We start from the raw sequence: 23,333 nt of genomic DNA, 5'->3' as shown, positions 1-23,333 counted from the left end.
AGCATGTAAGGTGTGTTGGGAATTTGCATTTTTAGATTAATGAAGGGATATTTGGATTTCAATGGGATCTTACAATTAGCCAGATAAACAAGGCTAAGGAATGTGTTCACGTTTCGAGTCCTCATGACCCTTCGACAGAACAGCAGTTCTGTCGAAGGGTCATGAGGACTCAAAACATCAACTCTTTTCTTCTCTGCCGATGCTACCAGACCTGCTGAGTTTTTCCAGGTAATTCTGGTTTTGTTTTGGATTTCCAGCATCCGCAGTTTTTTGTTTTTATCTAAGGAATGTGTTCATTTTTCCCAAAGGTTACTGACCATATATAGTGGCAATATGAAAGTTTATATACTATGAGGAAGATATAGTTCCAAAGATATATGGAATAATAGAATTTACATATTAAAAAGTGAGAAACATGTATAAAGGAGAATGAAAGGCTATGAGTCAGAAGTAAGATCTGACAGGAGTGTGTGAAATGCCTCAATGAAGGTTCCAGCATTTATGCATAAATCTGCTATCTAATGAAACTGAAGTTGGGGAAAAGCCATTTGGAATTCCACTGTCCAGGGTATTGTGTTAGCTTGCTGAGTTTGTTTTAAATCTAAAATCTATTTTGGACCGTTGCCTTAAAGGGCTTGTAACTGAGGGTCAGGTTAATTAGGAATTTTAGAAGTTATTATAGTAGTAATTCATAGTCTTATATATGTACTTGAAATCTTTTACATTTTGATAATAAATATTTTAATTTTTTTTTAATCTCTAAAATTTTGGTGAATTACGTCGGAATTCAATGCACACATCCTGTAATAAATACAAATTGTAAAACCATTATGATAGCGCGACCAAGTTTCCCTTGGGTATTTGGTCTGTCTGGCACACGGCATAACACTATTGGAAAGGGAGATGGTGAATTACTCACTGCACAGTACCTAGCCTCTGACTTGTCCTTGTGCCCCGTATTTATGTGGCTGGTCCAGTTAAGTTTCTATTGATATTGATGGTGGGGGATTCAACAAGATAATGACACCGTATGTCAAGGGGAGGTAAGTAAGGCTTTGACCTGTTGGAGATGATCATTGCCTGACAATTGTAAGTACATATTCACCAAGTGCAACACAAGAAATGGTCAAGAGTTCTTAACTGGCTTCAAATTTAGTGACTGTGTCATTCAATTACTCAAAAACAGTTGTCCTGCACACTTGATACAAAAAAGTGTACTTTTCTGCCATTCAGTACTTTGTTTCCTTCCCAACTTCCTCCACGCTATCCCTGAAGGTACTAGCTCTCAGTGGAATATATAATTTAAAAAAGACAACTGCATCCTGAATCAATAGTTTTGCTGCCCTCATTCAAGGTAAAGTAGACGTAGTTAGTGTTTCCCAACTCAGATATATTAAAACTGAAAGGCAAAAACTCTTAACAAAAAGAAAGTTCCAGGAAAGTTAGGCGCATTATTTTACTAAAAGTATCAATCCTGATGGGATCCTCTAAAGGGCCAGTTATGTGGAAAATATCCCATCCCGATATTCATTTGAGGATTTGATAAAAAGATAGAGTGTCGTTTTTCATCGTCAAGTGCATATTTTCAAAAGGTGCCCATGAATTGAAATTTTGCAATAATGTGCGTCTATTCTTGCCACCAAAGCTTGACAACAGGAAAATAAACAATGGAGTCTGAATAAGATGGAGACTCTGAGAACAGGAATATAGGTCTGCTTCAGAATCCAAAAGCTACACTAGAAGGAACAGTCACATATTCCACCAAATCACAATTTGTAGAAGTACGCTGATGATGTGGTTTACACATTATACTCCTAAAATTTCCACAGCCGAACCCTGTTGGAGGTTGGGGGGGTGGGGGGAGAGAAGAAAGCCAGAACTACACTTCAGGTGAAGAATCACTAGGTTTACAAGTTAAAGATGCACTGTTGCAACAGAATCCAAATAATCAGCCCCCTTTTGTATTGTAGTATAAATTGTTGTGAATGTCTGAAATTTAGCATTCTTGCGTTTGGCCTGATGAGTGCAAGATAAAAAGCTTTGGCAACATCTCTCTTTTCAGCCATGTTTGATTTCATTAATAATCTATCTGCAGTAAGATAAATGTCATTAAATTAATATTTTTCACCAAGAATGAGAGGAGTCTACTGACCCACTATCAAACCATTCCAAGTTCCCACTTCCTTAATTGCAAGGAATTGTTTCAATTTTTAAAACTTATTTACGATCAGCTGTCCCAAAGCTTTCCTCACAGGTGAATCAGCATGGTTCAAGGGAAAATAACACCCTTTGCAGAGGCAGCAAATCTTTGGTCTCCTCTGAGGTGGAAGTTCGAGCATAACCCCTTACCCAACCATCTCACAATTGTATATTTGAGCACCAATGTCCAACCAGTTATGAATCTTCATGGCAACGCCTAACCCCTCAGCTTGAAAACAAAAATCACACTGGTCCCATCAGAGTCGTGCAGAACAGGTTACCTGTGTTTTTCCTCCATAAATCAATAACTTTGTCCAGGTATGTATTTTTAATTTTTAAAAAAGTTTACTATACTCTGCAGCACAACCATTTATATGTAATTATTTCAAGTTAAAAACATGATGCTAAGTCAAACTAAGTAAGTTCCAAACTGCCACTTGCTATCTACCTGCAATTGGCTGGATGGCCAGTGTGGATCAGATTGGTACCAACGTGGGTTCGATCCCCATTCCGACTGGGGTGGATCTGGGGCCTGCTCTTGGCCCTACCCATGGAAGTTATGACGCTGTGGGGTCAGAGCTGCCTTTGGGCAGGGAACTCAAGACGAAGAGCACAGAAGCAAGGAATCTATGCAAAATCTTTATTAAACACTGGTTAGGTCTCAGCTGGGGTGGTGTATTCAATTTTGGGCACCACAGTTTAGGAAGGATGTTAACACCTTAGAGAGAGTGAAGGGATTTACTAGAAGGGCACCTGGGTTGAGGAACTTCAAGTTATCTGGAGACACTGGGGTTGTTCTCCATAAAACAGAGAAGGGCAACAGGGGATTTGCTAGAAATGTTTAAAATCATGACTAAATAAGGAGAAGCTAGCAAAAAGACCGGTAACCAGAAGACGTAGAAATAAGGTGACCTGCAAAAGAAACAAAGGTGACGTTTTTTGAAAAACAGGCAGTTGTAGCGATCTGGAATGCACTGCCTGAAAAAGAAAAATATTAAAAATATAAAATTAATTTTCAAAAGGAGACTGAATAAACACTTAAAAGAAAGAAAATCAAAGGGTTATGGGGAAAGAGCAGACAGTGGAATTAATTGGGTAGCTCTCCTTCGGAGTTGGGGCAGGTATGATGAGCTGATTGGCTTCTTCTGTGCTGCATCATTCTATGATCATTTTGAACCAGAAAAGCGATACTGATTTTTGCTACAATTTCTTTGATCAAGTTGATCTTGTTCATTTTTCTTACTGATTACATGCAAAAATTATAGAAAGGATTACGCGCAAAGATCAAAAAGCCACACAGGTTTTCAGAGACCGCTTCAAAACTTCTCAACAAAGTACCATTGTTTAACATAATAGGAACGAAAACAGTACATAACATGAATGCTGATCCTCCCTGGCTCTTTTTAGTTAGCATGCAAAGGTGGAGTGAAAAAATTTGCAAAGAGAATTCCCAGTAGCTTTGACAAACTTCAAAAAGCAGGCCAAAAAAATGCCAGGAGTTTCAGAAGTTCTACCTAAAGATTAGTAGTAACAGAAAATGAGATGTTGTTACACTCCATCCATTGAGATATTGAGATTTCATATGACAAACAAGGTAAAGTCATCTTGTTTCACCATTCGATCCATGAAACACAGCAACTGAAAACCAGCAGAAAAAATTCTGAAGCACTTGGCTCATCTCGCCTTGCCTTGGCTTAAAACTACAGAAGTTTAAAATATGGTCAGCATCTAGAGTAAAAACTATTACACTAGCACACACTTATAATTGCAGCATTTCTGCTCGAGGACACATGGCAATGTTGAAACATCCAAGCTCCCACTTTTGCTAGGTGGCACGAGACCACTTACACTGCTACAGAAGCAGTGACCCCCCCCCTCCATTCTTTCTAACTCCTGAGCACAAACATGAAATAGATAGAATTTTATTACAATGCTATCGTCACTCTATCGGAGGTGAGATCGTGCTGAGGTATGGTTCCATGACTAGTGCAGGCCTCCGGTTCCTCATCTAAATGATGAATTTTCATATGTGAGCTTGAACAGTGTGTTCCACCTGACTATTTGTTCGCAGTGAACTGATTTTCTTCTCAGCTGGCATGTGCACCCGCACTCTCAATCTAGATCACATAATGATTGGGGCAGAAGCTCCGACTGATGCTCCTCCTCTGGCCTACCCCACTCTCACTGTTGCAATGGAATGCGATCAACTATCTTTGCAACACCGGAGAATACAACCCCCACCGTCACTAAACTTCAAAGTACTTGGAAAATGCAGACACGAGCCATCATAGTTCCCTTAGCACACCATAATGAACATCACAAATCTGGTGGAGTTATGAAGGGATTCCCACAGCCCTACATTTTCTTCAACTTAAAATGCTGCCAAACTAAAATGTAAACAGTTGCTCTTTTGCAGCAGTTTCAATATGAGTGACTTACCATAAACGATGCCAAGCTAACACGTGTTCATCATTTCAAAAAGCTACAATGTTACACTGCAAACCATTTCCTGCCATTTTTGATATTAGGTCTTTGTCCAAACTAAGATTAAAGTTTGTTTCATTTAACGTGCCCTTTAAAACCCCAGAGTTGCCATGTAATATTGCACACACAATGTGATCGTGTTGACGGAAGAAGAGTGGTAAAGCTGTTACAATTTTAACCAATCAAGTGCACTTATGGCTATTCTTTTTAGTATACTCAAGATGAGCAACTCGAAAGACTGCAGATAAAAGCAAAAATCTGCGGATGCTGGAAATCCAAAACAAAAATAAATGCTGCCAGGCCTGCTGAGTTTTTCCAGGTATTTTTATTTTGAAAGACTGCAGCTTTTCTGTGGATTTATTTACGACACTTCTGTTCAAGGCAATGAATACATAAGCCCAAAATAAGTTTTTTTTTTAAAAATGCCATGTCTAACTGGGGCATTTTTATGTTAAAGGCTATTGAAATGCAAATTTCAAAGATCACTGGAAAAGATCCCAAATAAGACAACCTGAGTGTCACATAAAGCCCTGCTACTTCAATGAAAACATCTCGCTTTCATGTCACAAATTTTCTACTTGAAAGTCACAGAAGTTTTATTTTCTTATAAACAGACTGGGAGAAAACTGCTTTTTCAGTTTACTTAATGAGGTCACTGTTCCTAATAAAGTCCATTAGAGGCTGGAAATCTGAGGGAGGGAGGGGAACAGGGAGAAAGAATAGAGGCCTGCAACTTTATTTTTAATTGGAAACCCAACAATCAGGGTAAATATCCTGAAAAACATGGGTCCCCAGTTAAGCAAAGCTTTTGGAGGGCAGTTCCGTTCCATTTACAAAGTGCCAAAGCAATGCAAGTATTGTAGCTCTGCTGTGACAAAACTCTGTCATGCTCTTGATCAACAGGTTAGTCATCCTGCGACCTAAACAGCAAGAAATTATTTCTTCAGAAATAAAATTCTCCACATGGATTGAAGCAAAGTTTTGAATGCTCAATTAGGAATAGACAACGTTTATCAGTGTAAGACTATCATAAATCCACAGCAATGTGTGTAATTGTTTATTCATTTAATTCGGTTTTTTGACAAGGGACTTCATTACTAGTGTATCACTTCAATTTCCGTTTTGTCTACTGTAGTCCTGCACAATATTGCAGATAGTATCCACAGGTGGTTAACTGGTAGTTAATCAGTTCACTCTTACCATTTACCTTAAGGACTACCATCAACTATATAATTTCAATTGTGGAGTGAAAAAGCTTCAATCACTCTTTGCACTAATTCCGGAATATTAATTCTAAGTAATTGAAAGAGTCAGCAGAATGATCAATGTAGAGATGAAAAAAACTAGGATTAATAAGCAGGCTAACATCCCCCACAACAAACTCCTAGCTGTCAATATCACAAAGACTGAGAGAAAGAAAATCTGGGGCTAACAAATTAAAACAGGACTTGCATTTATTTATATGTCTTTCATGACCGTAGGATGCCCCAAAGCACTTTACAACCAAGGAAGGTGAAGTGTAGTCATTGCTGTAATGCAGAAATGTAATGTAATTGTATTATTAAGCAAGTACACATGAAATGGGCTGTTCTGAGTGACCAATGTAAATTACTGAACAGCAGCTTATATGTTGTAAAGATCCAATTTGCAATCAGAAGTGTCTTATGGCTGAAGTAATTAAATAGATGTCCCAATGTGAAAGAATTACAGTAAAAGTAAAAGCCCACATGGTAGGACAGTGTATGGGAGGAATTATATGCAACATATGGTGGACATGAGTTGGCAGAGGGAAAGCATCACAGCAAGGTAATCCAACATTTACAGCCAACCTGATTCTGAAAACTCAGTAACCGTCCACATGATGGACAACTCACCTCAAGCATGCCACCTTCTGATAGGAGCTTGTCAAGTCAGACAGCTTCCACCAAAAAAGCAACACTCTCACAAGGATTTTAACCAAGTACATGACATACAGGTGAACTTCTCATACAATAGGCATTTGAATGGTTAAAAACTCCCAGAAATACAATTATTGATTCTGCCCCTCCTAAGCTTATATACATGGGGAGATAGTGGTGCAGTGGCAATGCCACTCGGCTAGTAATCCAGAGGCCCGGCTAATGCTCTGGGGACTCAGCAGTTGTGGAATTTGAATTCAATTAATGAAGGAATTCATTTGATAAAAACACTTAAATCTGGAGTTGAAAGCTAGTACCATTAACAGAGCCACGAAACTATCATTGATTTTTGTAAAAACCCATCTGGTTTACAAATGTCCCAGTTGGGAAGGTCTGGCCTACATGTGACTCCAAACTCTTAACTGCCCTCTAAAACAGCCAGGTAAGCCACTCAGTTCAAGGGCAATTAGGGATGTCAACAATTGCCAGTGATGCACATGAAAGAATTTTTAAAAATGATTTCAGCTATAGAAAAGTAGGAAGTACTGATGGTGGGAGCAATTTGAGATGAATTAAGAACACAGAACATTGAAAAACCTTGAATGCAAGTTTTTCTGTATTGCTACTAATATGTTGAGTCAAGAAACAGCATAATAGTAGGTTCAGTTTGCCTTTTTGGTTAAGATTATGCTGCTTTCAACAGTTCAGCTCACTTTCCACCAAAGGAATTGCAAGCATAACAGAAGGCAAGGGAAATCATACAACTGGAATAAAAGCACACCTTGCAAATTCCAATGCCCTAAAGTGGCAAGATTCTCACAAATCAAATCAGGTTTGTTGGATGCCAATACCTGCCAATAAGACCGATGCCTCCAGACAATCAAAATACCTAAAATTGTAGAAATCATCCAAGATTTAAGTTGCTGTATGTACATAAGCCATGAACAGGTAAAAGTGCACTCATTTTTCTCTGTCCTTTCTTCCCAGAGAATTGTGAATGCATTGTACTATATTTATAGCAGTTTGTATGATTTTATCACCCATCCAGACATTGCTGTGTCTAAATGTCTGATTATGAAAGGACTATATGCAGTAGCTACATTTGGTCATGTACTAATTTCAGTTCTGTAATTGGATCCAATACATTACAGAACGTGACTTAAAAACCTACTGAAAACCAGTACATGCACTGGGAATGTTTTTGGTATTTAATCTAGAAATGACTTGTCTTAAAATCCAACTGTGGCCACCCAATTGACAAAGTAATAGCAGACAAACTATTAGACTCCCAATTGGAGGAGACATTTCACAGTGAGCAGTCATCATGTTAAACTATCAATATTAGATAGGGGAGAGAGAGAGAGAGAGATCATAGCTGTTTCAATATGTATGCCCTCTTATTGTGCAATTTTCCCAGACAAGTCACCCTCAAAGAACAGAACTTAAGAATATGCCAGATGATTCAACCGAACACCAAGAGATTCTAACAAGTCCCTCATAATTAGGTATAGCTATCTTTCTGCCTGCACTTAAACACAATTTAATTCTACTGCATAACTGCACACCAAAACTTTATTCCAAAAAGAATATAAACAGAAAATGTTCAAATTGGCACATTACATCACCTTAATCATCCACAAACACCCAAACACTGAAAAATACTGAACGCAAACTGTTTTTTTTCCACTAACAATGTGTTATAATTGCAGTTTAATGTTTTTAAAAAAAAATATCCATTTGCTGCCTCCACTTAAAACTCCCCAGCTGCGTGGGAGACAATAGGCACCATCATGTCTAAACTTAAATCCCAGGAGGGTTTTGCGAGCAGTTCTAAATATATGAAAGCAGCAACATGGGGTTTTCTCAGATCCACTCAAAACTTGGGGTAAGAGTGGATGGGGATAGAAGAGAGAAGAAAAGCGTTGCTGGTGGTCTTCCCAATCCCAAATTCAGACTTTCTGAATGGGATGGGGGGGGGGAGAAGTTGAATTAAAAAAAAAGGACGTTAAGAATGTCAGTGGACAAAACGCACAAGACTGTGAGCCAAGTTTCGATGTTTTTAAGACAAATCTTCCACCTCAGAGATGGGAAGGGATGGATGGGATGGGGGGGGGGGGCGAGAAGAGGAGGCTCTTTCTCTTTAAAAGACAAGATTGTTCAGGCAGATTATAGTGAGGTAAACGATGCTAAAGATAAACCTTCCCCCCTCAGGGTGGCTTTCCCTTTAGGAGGCAGATTGCTCAGGAAGATTATGGCGAGGAAAGCGGACCCTGGAGGCTCTCTCTCTCTCTCTCTCTCTCCCCAGCACAGTCACGTCAACGAAAAATATATGTTTTTAAAAAAAAAACCGGTCGACTCGAGGCCTGAGGAGTTGAAGATAAAAAAATAAAAGGAAAAGTGGGGAGGGGGAATGGTGTGGGGGGGGGGGGGGAGGGGGGGGAGGGGGGGGGGGGGGGAAAGAGGAGGCCTGAGAGACACTGAAGGACGGAGCAGAGGCTGGGGAGAGGCCTGGCCGGGGGGGGGGGGGGGGGGGTGGGCGGTAGGCCGCAGCCTCGGCCTTTCCTTACTCACAGGGTTCTCGGCTGCCCGTCGTCCTCCATCATCGTGGCGGGAGCGTCGCTGAGGCTCGGAGTTATTTTGGGTTTTTTTTTTTTCCTTTTCCTTTTGCTTTTTCAATTGATTTTTTTCTTCTTCTTCTTCTTGGTGACGAGAAGGTGTTTTGTTTTTTTTTCAGAGCGGCGGCCGAACAAAGCCTGAGGAAGTGGAAGGGAGGGAGGGAGGGAGGGGGAAGGATCGGCCTGGGCTGGGCTCCAGTAGAGAGGGAGGGGGGGGGGGGGGTTGTGTGTGTGTTTGGAGGTGGGGGGGGGGGGGTGAAATAACTCCACAGACACACCGAGAGAGAAAATGGCCGCTCTCCCGCCACACTGCGCCTGCGCCCCGGCCTTCCCCTCACTGCGCACGCGCAGGCCGCCCCTCACTGCGCACGCGCCGGCCGCCCCACACCGCGCACGCGCCCCGGCCTCCCCACACTGCGCACGCGCCCCGGCCTCCCCACACTGCGCACGCCGCCACAGCTTTAGGCCGAAGTTTCCCCAAACTTTCACTCTGGCTGAACTTTACAAATAAAGCCCTTGTCACTGACATGCGGGTAGCAGAACATGTTGGGCTGCTTTATGTTTAGTTTCAAATATTAATGCATTTAATTAGAGATAAGTTCCTCCCTGGACATATTCATATAAAGACTTTTTAAAAATTCTTTCGCTGGATGTGCCTCAAATATACACAGTATCTGCCTATATCAAAAATACATTTAATTCGAATTAAATTTCAGTTTAAACATGTAAAGGTATTTCTATAAAGAAATAAATATTTTTGATTCATAGGGTATATTTCAAACATACATATATAATGTAATGAAGTACATTTAACTAGAAATAAATTTCATTTTGAACATATAAAGAAATTTATATAAAGATTTTTTTTATTCTTCCACAGGGTGTACTTCAAATATATTTATGTGCACATAAAGAAAAATGATTAATTACAAATAAATTTCACTTTGAATGTGGAAAGATATTTAAATAAAGATTTTTTAAAAATCGTGGGTTGTGTTTAAAATGTGTACTTCAAGAAGCACATTTAATTAGAAATAAATTTCACTTTGAGTATATAACTACAACAATTTAAAGAATTGTTTTTCTTATTTTGTAGGATGTGAACGTTGCTAGCTGGACCAGGATTTATTCATTCCAGATTGCCCGTGAGCCATCACCTTGAACCACTACAGTCCACCTGGTGTAGGTACACCCACAGTGCTGTTAGGAAGGGGGTTCCAGGATTTTGATCCAGCGACAGTGAAGAAATGGCAATATATTTCCAAATCAGAATGTTGTGTGGCTTGAAGGGGAACTTGCAGGTGCTGGTGTTCCCATGTATCTGCAGCCCTTGTCCTTCTAGGTAGTAAAGGTCATGGGTTTGGAAGATGCTGTCGAAAGAGGCTTGACAAGTTGGTGCAGTGTGTCATGTTACTGGTACACAGTGTTGTCACTGTGCATCACTGATGGTGGGAGTGAATGTTTAAGTTGGTGGTTGGGCTGCTAATCAAGCAGGCCTGCTCAGCCCTGGACGGTGTTGAGCTTCTTGAGTGTTGTTGAAGTTGCACTCATCCAGGCAAGCGGAGAGTATCCAATTCAAATATATTTTTATATTTATATTCTAATTAAAAATATATATAGAAATACATTTCAGTTTGAAGATGTAAAGATATTTATATAAATATTACATTTATAGAAATATACATGTAGGAATAGATGCATTTTATTTGAAATATGTAAAGTAATTTACATAAAGAAATTAATATATAGAAATAGATGTAGAAAGAGATGAATTTTATTTTAAACATATAAAGATTTAGAAGGAAATACATTTATATGTATAGAAAGAATTAGTAAAATAAATATGCATTAAAAATATATATGCAAAGAAGGAAATATACATATACCTAAGCAAAATACTACGTTGTTCTCAAATCATAAACGTTAATCTTTTCTCTCCCAAATGTTAATTGATCTGCTAAATATTCGCAGCATTTTCTGTTTTTTATTTAAGAAATATGTGCAACTTTTTTCGACAGTGTCTGCATCCAATAGTATTCATTCTCTATTGGCATGGTTTTGAGAGATAGGCATGTGGCACCAATAAATGCACCTTTTTGGTTTACAGATTTTGAAAAATCTGTTAATCAATTACGCAACCAACTCTCTCTTCCTCTTTCTCCAACACCCCTCATTTAAAACAACTTTTAAATTCTGTTTTTGTTTTGGATTTCCAGCATCCGCAGTTTTTTTGTTTTTATATATATTTTAAAGGGGTTTGTTCTCCACATTGCGCGAAAGAACATTTTAACTCTTATTCTGCTTCCACTCATTACTGCCGACCGAAGGAAATGTAAACTTACACAAAAGTTCTGCATGATGTAGCAAAGCAAATGATCAGCAGACTTGTACAGTAATTTACACAGGGGAAACGGACGGTGAAAGTGCGGTGGAATTAATTGCAATGCTTACAAATTAACATTAAAATTACTCCGTTGAAAAAGTTCCATGCGCCGCCCGGGAATCGAACCCGGGTCGCAAGAATGGGAATCTTGCATGATACCACTACACCAGCGGCGCAGATATCTACACCCGCCTTGTTCATGATCAAAGGTGCCAGGAACTGTTGTCCTTTCAATTGGTATACTGTCACTCTTCAGTTCTTCTCATTGTATTCTTTATTTGTAAGTTGTTAGTAGCATTTCGCCAAGACTTGCCTGGAACAGTTTTTTTTGGAGGGGGGGTGGGCGGGTGGCTGTTTGGGCTAGGTTTTAAAATATTTCTTTCACTCCTCCCTCCCCCCATTTGATTCTGAGGTAAATATAAAAATGAGTGCACACAAAATTCATCCCCATATCTAAAAGAGAGCTGGTCTACCATATTTCAGGTATAACCTTTGGTGAGAACTGATGGGCTGAATGGCTTGCACTTCAAATTAGGAAGCCTGAAGAGAAAGCAGACAGAAGTTCAAACTAATGAAAAGGGCTGATATTAGAAATCTGTTCTTCACAGAGTGATGAAAAGCAGAACAGATGCAGCAGTGGAGGTGAAAACTCTGGAATAATTTCAGATATATTTGGATGCTAAAGGCCAGGGCATTAGGATTTTCAGATGCAAGGTCAGTCACCTTATATTGGCGTAAGCTGTTTCTCAACCCTTCCGTTAATGGGAACAGTTTCTCGCTATCTACTCTGTCGCATGATTTTTAATACCGCTGTCAAATTGCCTCTCAATTTTCACTTCTCCAAGGAGACTTACAATGAACATCCTTCTGTAGTAATTATGGTTTTGTCAAATGTTGGACTGTACCTTTAAGAATAGCCCTGTGATGTAAGATCACATGATCTGTGTAAACCAATGTGTCAGCAGCACGGGCTACCTCCACAGTCTGTGCAGAGATAGAGATGGAGTTGAATACACACGTGTAGTTGCTGCTGGCTGTAATGTAAATAAACATAATGTTTCCATTTAGAAAGTTGTCTGCAGATCAACTCTATTACAAATAGGCGACAAGACTATAACAAACTGGCGACGAGGATAAATCAATATAAATCAGAATCGGTACTGTACCTCGCCCAGAGATTGAGTATCAACTTCCGTTTAAAATAATAGAAGATATACTCACCCAAAATGCCACAATTTGGTAGAATCGATCCCTTTGAGCCAGCCACAGATGATTGGTCTCAGTATATATTGTATATAGCGTTCTTCTTTCAAGCAAACAAAATTATGGGGGAAGAGAAGAGGCTAGCAATCCTCTTGAGTACTTGTGGGAGCAAAACCTACAGTTTGATTCAAAGTTTGACGGCAGCCAGTGCCCCAGATTCGAAGAATTTCACAGAACTTGTGGACTTCGTGAAGGGACATTTTCAACCCAAAACCTCAGTCACGGTGCAAAGATTCTGGCTCAATTCATGAAACAGAGCCCCAGGTGAGACAGTTGCTAGCTACGCGGTGAATTTGAAGCAACTAAGGGAACATTGCGAGTTTGGTGAGACTCTGAATGACATGCCCAGAGATCGTTAGTGTGTGGTGTGAAGGAAGACACTAGTCAGAGAAGTTTGCTGGCTGAAGCGAATCTGGTTTTTAAGAAGGCATTGGAAATAGCGCTGGCCATGGAAAGCGCTGTAAGAGATTGACAAGCAATAAGAGGGGCGCAAAATGGCGGCATACTCCAAATCGGGCAGGAATAGTCAGCTGATAGTGGTGCGAGAAAACGAGACTCCACCGTGCAGCGGGAAACATGCTAATCAAAAAATAAGAAGAAATAATTTAATAGCTAAATCGAAGAACAACTTTAATCGATGTGGAAACAATCAGTCTTCTAGCAATTGGCGGTATAAGAAAGTAGAATGTTACTTTTGTCACAGATGTGGACATATAATGAGACGGTGCACAGAGAGATTTAAACAGGCTTCCAAACAGGCTCCAAGAAGAAGCCCAATGAAGCCTACAGTGTGGAAGAGTTAGAAACAACAAATTCTGACATTTATTCATTGTTTAACATGGAAGCTGGGAAGACAGAGCCAATATTTGTTACAGTGCAATGAATGGTAAACCAGTAAAAATGCAAGTAGACATGGGAGCTTTCACCACTATAATTGGAGAACACACTTTCAGATATTTAAATAATGGTGAACATCCATTAAATTTGGTACAAACATCTACCAAGCTGAAAACATACACAGGCAAAGAAATCCAAGTAAAAGGTATTAGCAGAGTAACTGTCCATTATAGAAACCATTCGACGCAGCTAACGTTGATGGTGGTAGTAGGTGAAGGGCCAAGCCTTCTAGGGCGAGATTGGTTAAAGAAGATTAAATTAGACTGGTCTGAAATCTACCAGTTGAGAGCAAGTGGACTACCAGTGATGCTTAGAAAGTGTGGCACTGTCTTCAAGGATGAACTGGGACAAATCCAAGGCCTGCAGCCCAAGACTTACATGGATCCAGAAGCAGCACCTCCCTTCATGAAAGCAAGAGTGGTGCCATGCGCCCTGAGAGAGAAGGTTGATGCTGAGCTGAACCGGCTAGAGAGGTTGGGTGCCATAAAAGTAGTTCAATCCTCAGAATGGGCAGCACCCATAGGCCCTGTCCTTAAAGCAGACCAAAGCGTCCCAATTTGTGGGGACTATAAACTAACGGTCAACCGAGCAGCCAAACTGGACAGGTGCCCCATTCCAGAAATTGAAGACCTATATGCCAAGCTGGCAGGAGGGACAACGTAACAATGTATATAAAGCTGGACATGAGTCACGCATGTCAGCAATTAGAGTTGGACGATGCCTCCTGGGAATTTGTTACAATTAATACCCACAAAGGGTTGTACCAATATACACGCTTGCCTTTCAGTGTTTCCACAGCCTACACCATCTTTCAGAGAACAATGGAAAGCTTACTGCAAGGTTGTAGTTACTTAGTTGATGTGCTGATAAATGGATTCACTGAAAAGGAACACTTGACTAACCTAGAGGAAGTCCTAAAATGCTTTTTACAAGCAGGAGCGTGACTGATAAAGGGAAAATGCACTTTTCAAGCAAAGGAAATAATCAGTTTGGGTCACCGGGTAGATTCCCAGGGTTTACACCCGGTTGAAGAGAAGGTTAAAGCAATAAGCTAGGCACCTGCACCCAAGAACGCCTCTGAACTTAAATTGTTTTTAGGAATGATAAATTATTATGGGCATTTTTTACCCAAATTATCTACAGTTCTGGCCCCTCTACATTCACTGCTCAGAAAGAACCATCGTAGGTCTTAGGAGGCACCCCAAAAAGAGGGTTTCATGAAAGTGAAACAGCTGTTACACCCACCCAATCTGTTAGTGCCTTAGGACCAGACGAAAGACTTGGTGTTAACATGTGATGCGTCTGCCTATGGAGTGGAAGCGGCACTATCTCATAGAATGGACCACAGCACAGAGTGGCCAGTAGGCTATGTGTCCAGGGCACTTACCACAGCTGCTAAAGGATATCCCCAGATCAAAAAGGAAGACCTGTTGATTATTTTTGGTGTAAAAAAAATTTCACCAACATGTGCATGGGCAGAATTTCATGATTGCATCAGACCACAAACTACTGTTGGGTTTGTTTAGCGAGAAAAAGGCTATACCACCCATAGCCTCAACAAGAATACCACGATGGGCCCTAATGTTGGGGGCTTTTGAATACACCAAATGCTGATGCCCTGAGTCACCAGCCCTTACAAGAGAATGATCAACACATCCCAGTTCCACAGGAACATGTTTTACTGTTACATTTTCTAGGTTCCTCACCAGTATGTACCTGATAGGTCCAAAACTGTTTAGGTCCGGACCCAGTCCTATCTTGAGTGCTAGACCAGGTGTTACTTGGTTGGTCCCAGGAACTAGTCTCCGATGAAATGAAATTGTCCTTCAAACGACGACACGAGATGAACAGTCAAGGTAGCATTGTGGGATGTAGGGAGAATAGTTCCTCCAAAGGGAAAGGGAGCCACTTTTAGTTGAACTACACAGTGGCCATCCAAGGATCTCCTGAATGAAGACCATAGCTCGCAGCTACCTATAGTGGCCGGGAATGGTTGGCAATGTTGAGAATGTGGTAAAGCACTGTGTGCAATGTCAGCGGCTGCAAAAGTTTCCAGTGGCAGCCCCACTGCACCCGTGGGAGTGGCCTGGTAGACCCTGGGTGCGGTTAAACATCGACTATGTCGGACCCTTCCTTGGCACCATGTTTCTACTGATTGTAGATGCCCATTCCAAGTGGCTAGAAGTTTATGAGGTGAAGTCACCAACGTCAGACGCGACAAGAGAGAAACTATGCCAGAGCCTCGCCATCCATGGACCGCCAGAGGTAGTCGTATCCGATAATGGCGCTGCATTCACGAGTGCTGAATTCCAATGGTTTATCAGCCTCAACGGTATTGCCCATGTGAAGACTGCACCATACCATCCATCATCAAACAGACTGGCGGGAAGGGCAGTTCAAGCTTTTAAGGCAGCCATGAGGAAGTTAACAGGCAATTTGTTGGAGGCCAAGCTTGGGCACTTTCTTTTTCACTACAGAACGACCTCTCACATGACGACAGGAGCAACACCTGCAGAACGTTTGATGAGATGCCGTCTTAGGACAAGACTAAGCCTAATATTTCCAAATTTGGCGGGGGAGATGGAGAAGAGTCAAGGAAACCAAAAAGCTGCACGTGACTTGCATGGTCGTGAGAGACAATTTACTGTTGAAGAAGCAGTATATGTAAAGAGTGTCGGTGGAGGACAGAAATGGTTACCTGGTAAAGTAAGTTCAGTGACCAGACCATTATCATACCACGTGGGAGTGGAAGGCCGGATCACCCATAAGCATGTGGACCATTTAAGAGAAAGGGAGATACCACAAGATATGGTTCCACCTGTAACCATTACTGGATCAATGTTTCCTGTTGGAGATGCTCAACCAAGGACTGACATGCCTGATGTCTCTATCAGACACTGAACTGCAAGTGCCCCCTGAGGTACCTGATGTTCATGCAGTTCCAGAGAATGTGGTTCCTGAAAAAAGAATCTGAAATCGATGTTCCACACGAACCAGGAAATGACCTGAATGTCCGAACTTGTAAATTTCATGATTGTGTAAATATTATAATGTCATGAGATAAATATACTTGCAAATACAATATGTACAGCAAAGTTAAAGGGGAAGGAATGTAGTAATTATGGTTTTCTTAAATGTTGGACTGTACCTTTAAGAATAGTCCTGTGATATAGGATCACGTGATCTGTGTAAACCAATGTGTTAGCAGCGCGGGCTACCTCCACAGTCAGTGTAGAGATAGAGATGGAGTTGAATACACACATGTAGTTGCTGCTGGCTGTATTGTAAATAAACCTAACGTTTGCACTTAGAAAGTTGTCTGCAGATCAACTCTGTTACAAACAGGCGACAAGGCCACACTATAACACCTTCAGAAGAGTCAATTGGCTGTAAAGCGCTTGGGATGCTCTGAGATTGTGAAAGGCTTTCTATAAATGCAAATTTTTTTTTGTCTTCTGCACAGCACTGCAGCTGATTATTTGAAGGAGAATGCTAAACTGGAATATTGGATGCTTCTGAAGATCTTCCGAAGTCCTGGCTCAAGACACCTTAAGTGAGCCATAAGCACCAGCCGAATGCAGGTTCTCTGGTTTTCAGGCAGTCACCAGCATATTTAGCAGATATATTAAAGCAGATTGGAATGGTTGACAGATCTAGAGGGTGCCAACAAGATTATTATTACCTGTTGCATGTTGCACAACTTTTTCATCCAAAGATGCGTTTTATTTTATATTCAACCACAGAGCAATTATGGGCATCAATGACAAGGCCAACATTTATTGCCCAACTGAATGGCTTGGGAGACCACCTCAGAAGAATCAACCATGTTGCTGTGCATCTGGAGTCACATATGTAAGCCAGACCGGGTAAAGATGGCAGATTTCCTTGCCAAAAGGACATTAGGGAGCCAGATAGGTGTTTTACAGCAATCTGGTAGTTTCATGGTCACCGTCACTCATATTAGCATCTTTATTGCCCAGCGAATAAAGGATTTAAACTCATATCTCCAGATCGTTAGCCAAAGCCTCTAGATTAGTAACCTGGTCACACACCCATAACAATATAAGCAGATAGAAATACCAACCCACAGCCATTGCAGGAAAAAGTCCAGCATCAGGGGGGTAGGCAGGAAAGTGGGGCTAAGGCCATGATCAGATTAGTCATGACCTTATTGAATGGCGGAACTGGCTCGAGGGGCTGAACTTCCGACACCTTCTCCTCAGCCTTGTGTTCACCAGCCAGATTCTGAGAACCAATGATGTGCCAGCGAGGTCTGGGCCAACAATGCAGAAAATATCCCGTTAAGTCCATGAGGAGGAAGGCAGTGGCATAGTGACGTTGTCATTGGACTGTTATTCCAGACGGGTTAATGCTTGGAGGAACCTGGGGTTCAAATTCCACCGTGGCCTTTGGTGACATTTGAATTCAATAAAAATCTGGAATTAAAATTCTGATGGTGACTACAAAACCCATTTGATTCACTGCTTCCCCTTTTGGGAAGGGAATCTGCTGGCCTTAAATGTGACAAATGCCCTCTGAGCAGGGATGGGCATTGTTGGCTAGGCCTGCCTTTACTGGTAATATGAGAATGAATTTTTTTTTTAAAAAGTTAAGCACTAATGGTTCAGTTATATTAACAGGAGCGCATGACAGCCTTTTAAATAAAAAAATTATCTCGCAAAAATTTCCGGCGGCTGCTTGAATCCACCTTACATGGGCTGCAAAGAAACCACTTTGAAGCTGTCCTTGACGCACTGCAGCATTGATATTAATGACTGGGCGGAACTTGCTACCAACCGTAGAAGGTAAGAAAAGGAAGTGGACCCTGTCCTCCAGATCCCACCACCTTGTGGGACCCATGTGTCCAAAGATCGGCGGGCGGAGGATCAGCCAGTTCAGTCACATGAAGACCCGTCGCAGAAACCCGCGACCCTGAGTAGACATCATCTTCGAATCTAGGCACGGCGATGGCTGAGTACCGGTATTTTTTCGGAGCAGGTGCACCATTCACATTACTGACAGGCACACAATGGGCCACTCAGTGCGGGTTTGGTCAGTGACACCCACACGCCCATTAGAGAATAGAGAAAATGGACTCCATCTGCGCTATAAATCTTTCTGATTCTTTCCATGCTGCTGCAATTGCGCTGTCGTGTTGGAGCAGATGACAGCTACCCAGGTGGCAGTCCCCCCGCCCACCGCCCCCCCCCCAACCCCACCAAGCAATTGGAATTATTGTGATGTTGTTCTTATTCCAGCCACCGGGTGGCACTTTAATCATTTGGATCATTGTTAAATTGTTAAATTGCTCGTTTTAGGGTGAAGCCTCTCCTTTTTCTCCACTTTTCTTGATTTTAGACTTCAACCCTACAAATCCAGGGCAGATCCTGCGAATTAAAAAAAAAAACATGTGAAGGGTTCAATGGCTCCCAAACAGTCGGTGGCTGGGCTCAGACAGGCAGAATGGTCCCTTGGGTGAGAGCACTAGAATGTAGCCATTACCTGTGTAACATCTCAGGGTGAGACAAGGGAAAAGTGGGGCAGGGGTGGGGGGGGGGGTGGGGTTGTTTACAGGGGGTGCAAGGGAAAAATAGTTATATATTTTATACTGAATCATGATTAACAACAACCTGCATTAATATAGCGCCTTTGATGTCGTAAAATGCCCCAGGACTCTGCCTGGGGGCATTATCAAAATGGTAGTGTAGTGGTAATCTCGTTAGACTAGTAATCGCCAGAGGCCCAGGCTGTTGACATAGATTCAAATCCCATCGTGGCAGCTGGTGGAGTTTAAATTCAATTAATAAAAACCTGAAAGCTAGTCAACGGCAACTATCATTCCTCTATATTGGAGGGACCAAACGCAAACTGGGCGACCGCCTTGCAGAACACCTGCGGTCTGTCCGCAAGAATGACCCAAACCTCCCTGTCGCTTGCCATTTTAACACTCCACCCTGCTCTCTTGCCCACATGTCTGTCCTTGGCTTGCTGCATTGTTCCAGTGAAGCCCAGCGCAAACTGGAGGAACAGCACCTCATCTTCCGACTAGGCGCTTTACAGCCTTCCGGACTGAATATTGAATTTAACAACTTTAGATCTTGAACTCCATCCCCACCCCCTTTCTGTTTCTTCCCCCTTCTTTTGTTTTTTCCAATAATTTATATAGAATTTTCTTTGCCCATCTATTTCCATTATTTTTAAATCTATACCTTTTATGCCCTGTTAGTCTTATTTCACCCCACCCCCACTAGAGCTGTACCTTGAGTGCCCTGCCATCCATTCTTAATTAGCACATTCGTTTAGATAATATCACCAACTTTAACACCTCTTTGTTCTTTTGTCTGTGACATCTTTTGATTATCTGCTCCTATCACTGCTTGCTTGTCCCTACAATCCCTCCCCCCCCCCACTTCTCTCCCCCCACCCCCCACCTTAAACCAGCTTATATTTCACCCCTCTCCTATTTTTACTCAGTTCTGTTGAAGGGTCATGAGGACTCAAAATGTCAACTCTTTTCTTCTCTGTCAATGCTGCCAGACCTGCTGAGTTTTTCCAAGGTAATTCTGTTTTTGTTTTTTCATTCATTGCCCATGTGGTTCACTGCTGCCCCTTAGGGAAGGGAAATCTGCCAGCCTTACCCGGTCTGGCCCACATGTGACTCTAAACCTGCAGCCATGTGATTGACTCTTAACTGCCCTCTGAAATGGCCAAGCAAGCCACTCAGGTGAAGGGCAATTAGGGATGAGGAACAAGCGCTGGCCTTAAGCAAAAGAAGAACAGAATTGGCACCAAGTCAAGATCAAGTGAATGAACAGCTTGGTAAAAAGGGGCAGGTTGTAAGGGCTATATTGAAGGAGGAGAGAGAGAGAGGTGCAGGGAGGGGAGAGAATTCCAGAACTTAGGCCCCAGACAGCTGAGGGCATGAACAAACAGAGCGATTGAAATCGGAGACTCGCAGGAGTCCAGAATTGGTGGAGTACAGAGGAGGTCACAGAGTTAGGGAGGGACAAGGCCATGGAGGGATTTGAAAACGATCAAGGTGTGGCCAGACTGAAAGTTGATGTAAGTCAGCGAGCGCAGGGCTGATGAGTGAAGCAGGCTTGATGCAAGTTTGGAAACTGGTAGGAACATGTAAACTGAGTTTGCTCGATCCAGACAAAGTAACTTCAGCAACTAGAAAGGGGCCCCATGGGAATAGCAGAGGCTGAGTCAAGCTCTGAACTTGCAGATGCAGCAGAAATGATGCAAGTGGGAAGAGAGAGAAATATATTCACACAGGCTCCAGTTTATTTTTACTGCAGCTCGATGGAATCTAATTTGTCCAGGATGCGGCAGCTCAACACAGACAGAATGTACCCAGAACCTGCATTGAATTCAAAGTTGCATTTGAAAAGGAGGCTGTGTGCAAATCTATCTATTCACAGTTGCAGTGGCAAACATTTGGTCCCCCCGCCCCCCTCTATCTTTTACAATTTTTCGCGATTAACTTCCTTCACTTCATGTCCCCTTCATTCAGCGCAATACATGAACCCATACGAGGTGAGTGAATGACCTACAAAGACATACAAGTGCCAGTTGACACTGCTCAGCATTGTGCATTTGGGAAGCTCTCCATAGATTTTCCTTTTCCCACCTATTTCCATTATAAAAAGAGAAAAAGAAAAAAAAATATTTATTTATTTTTTTTTTTTTTAACATCTTTTATGCTCTCCCCACCCCCACTAGAGCTATACCTTGAGTGCCCTACCATCCATTCTTAATTAGCACATTTGTTTAGATAATATCACCAACTTTAACTTTAACACCTATGTGTTCTTTTGTATTATTGTTGTTGACATCTTTTGATGATCTGCTTCTATCACTGCTTGTTTGTCCCTACAACCACACCCCCACTCCACCTCTCTCTCTCTCTCTCTCCCCGCCCCCCACACACACACCTTAAACCAGCTTATATTTCAACTCTTTCTTGGACTCGAACTCAAGTTCTGTCGAAGGGTCATGAGGACTCGAAACGTCAACTCTTTTCTTCTCCGCCGATGCTGCCAGAACTGCTGAGTTTTTCCAGGTAATTCTGTTTTTGTTTTTGTTTTGGATTTCCAGCATCCGCAGTTTTTTTGTTTTTATATCTGGAGATTTGTGTGTTCACCAGAGTCTGTGTCAGTTTTACCTATTGCCAGGACAATCCTCTTCACATGAAAAGTGGCGTAGCTATCACAGCCAGGCTTTTTGCCCCCTTCTTTATCAGGATGTGGGTATCGCTGGCTGGGCCAGCATTTATTGCCTATCCCTAATTGCTCTGGAGAAAGTGGTGGTGAGCTGCCTTCTTGAACTGCAGCAGCCCACCTGTAGGTACAACCACAGTGCTGTTAGGTAGACAGTTCCAAGATTTTTGACCCAGCGACAGTGAAGGAATAGCGACATAGTTCCAAGTCAGGATGGTGAGTGGTTTGGAGGGAAGCTTGCAGGTTGTGTTGTTTCCATCTATCTGCTGCCCTTGCCCTTCTAGATGGTAGAGGTCACAGATTTGGAAGGTGCTGTCAAAGGAGCCTTGGTGAATTCCTGCAGCGCACCTTGTAGATGGTACATACTGCTGCTATTGTGCGTCGGTGGTGGAGGGAGTGAATGTTTGTGGATGGGGTGCCAGTCGAGTGGGCTGCAATGTCCTGGATGGTGTCAAGTTTCTTGAATGTTATTGGAGCTGCACTCTTCCAGGCAAGTGGGGAGTATTCCAATGCATTCCTGACTTGTGTCTTGTAGATGGTGGACAGGCTTTGGGGCGATAGGAGGTGAGTTACTTGCCGCAGAATTCTCAGCCTTTGACCTGCTCTTGTAGTATTTATATGGCTGGTCCAGTTCAGCTTTTGGTCCATGTTAACCCCAGGAAGTTGATAGTGGTAGTGTGAGACACAAAAGAAGCTCGGAGATGAGGGTAGTTGCTTGACACAAATGAGGTTCTCTGGCAGTAGCATTGGCCAGAGAGAGATGGGAAGGAATGTGACTGAAAAGGAAGAAACTATGGAAATGCAAAACATAAGCAGAACCTTCTGGAAACATAGTGTAGCAGTTGAGAAACGAAGACGTGTTGACATTTTGCGTGGTGACATGCATCAGGACCGAAATGTTAACTTGCGTTTTTTTCTCTCTCTTCAGAATAGGGGGGGATGATCAGCAATGAACATCTGGAGTAATTCTTGCGGGGGTGGGGTGGGGGGAGGGGGTGGGGGGGTGGCCACACTGTAAGCCTCAGAAAACTGGGGAGCAGGTCTCAGAACTAGTCCGGTAGAGCTAAACTAATCGTTAACCCCTGCCTCTATCTAGTGCAGAGTTTCCCGTCCAGCAACAGATCTCTTAGGTTCTGTACTTAAAAAAAATGTGAAAATGGCTGATCCCCACATGCCAGGGTCACTATCGGGGCAGCCTCCCTGTTCTTCAGGTTTATAGATGTTAAGCTCTTTTGCCCCACAGACATGGACCCATGCAGATCTTCAACACCGGCAGCCTGAAGTAGCTTAACACCCAGCAAGTGCAAAGTGCACCCAAAAGCCTGAGGCCCACACAAGGAAACGAACAACCTTTCAGTTGTGTCTCGGTCAG

General features: G+C 42.1%; 1 protein-coding gene, 1 long non-coding RNA gene and 1 other non-coding gene across 4 annotated transcripts in view; 1 reads left to right on the top strand and 2 right to left on the bottom strand.

The window, feature by feature from the left end:
- Positions 1-9,355, bottom strand: part of LOC121289761 (nucleolysin TIA-1-like) — a 44,833-nt gene extending 35,478 nt beyond the window's left edge. For both annotated transcript variants that reach the window (XM_041209484.1, XM_041209485.1), the window contains exon 1: positions 9,153-9,355. In XM_041209484.1, the coding sequence (XP_041065418.1) occupies positions 9,153-9,184 (32 nt within the window). In that variant the 5' untranslated portion in view covers positions 9,185-9,355. The remainder of the gene's footprint in view (positions 1-9,152) is intronic.
- A 937-nt stretch (positions 9,356-10,292) lies between these two features.
- On the top strand, positions 10,293-17,354 carry LOC121289565. The gene is made up of 3 exons (XR_005945607.1): positions 10,293-10,378; positions 12,188-12,293; positions 17,203-17,354. It is a non-coding gene; the product is annotated as an uncharacterized LOC121289565 (long non-coding RNA).
- On the bottom strand, positions 11,685-11,755 carry trnag-ccc. Its single transcript has one exon. It is a non-coding gene; the product is annotated as a tRNA-Gly (tRNA).
- Positions 17,355-23,333: the final 5,979 nt, after the last annotated feature.

This window comes from Carcharodon carcharias, chromosome 17 (genome assembly GCF_017639515.1).
Source record: "Carcharodon carcharias isolate sCarCar2 chromosome 17, sCarCar2.pri, whole genome shotgun sequence".
Lineage (NCBI taxonomy): Eukaryota > Metazoa > Chordata > Chondrichthyes > Lamniformes > Lamnidae > Carcharodon > Carcharodon carcharias.
This window is presented reverse-complemented; position numbering and strand designations above follow the sequence as displayed.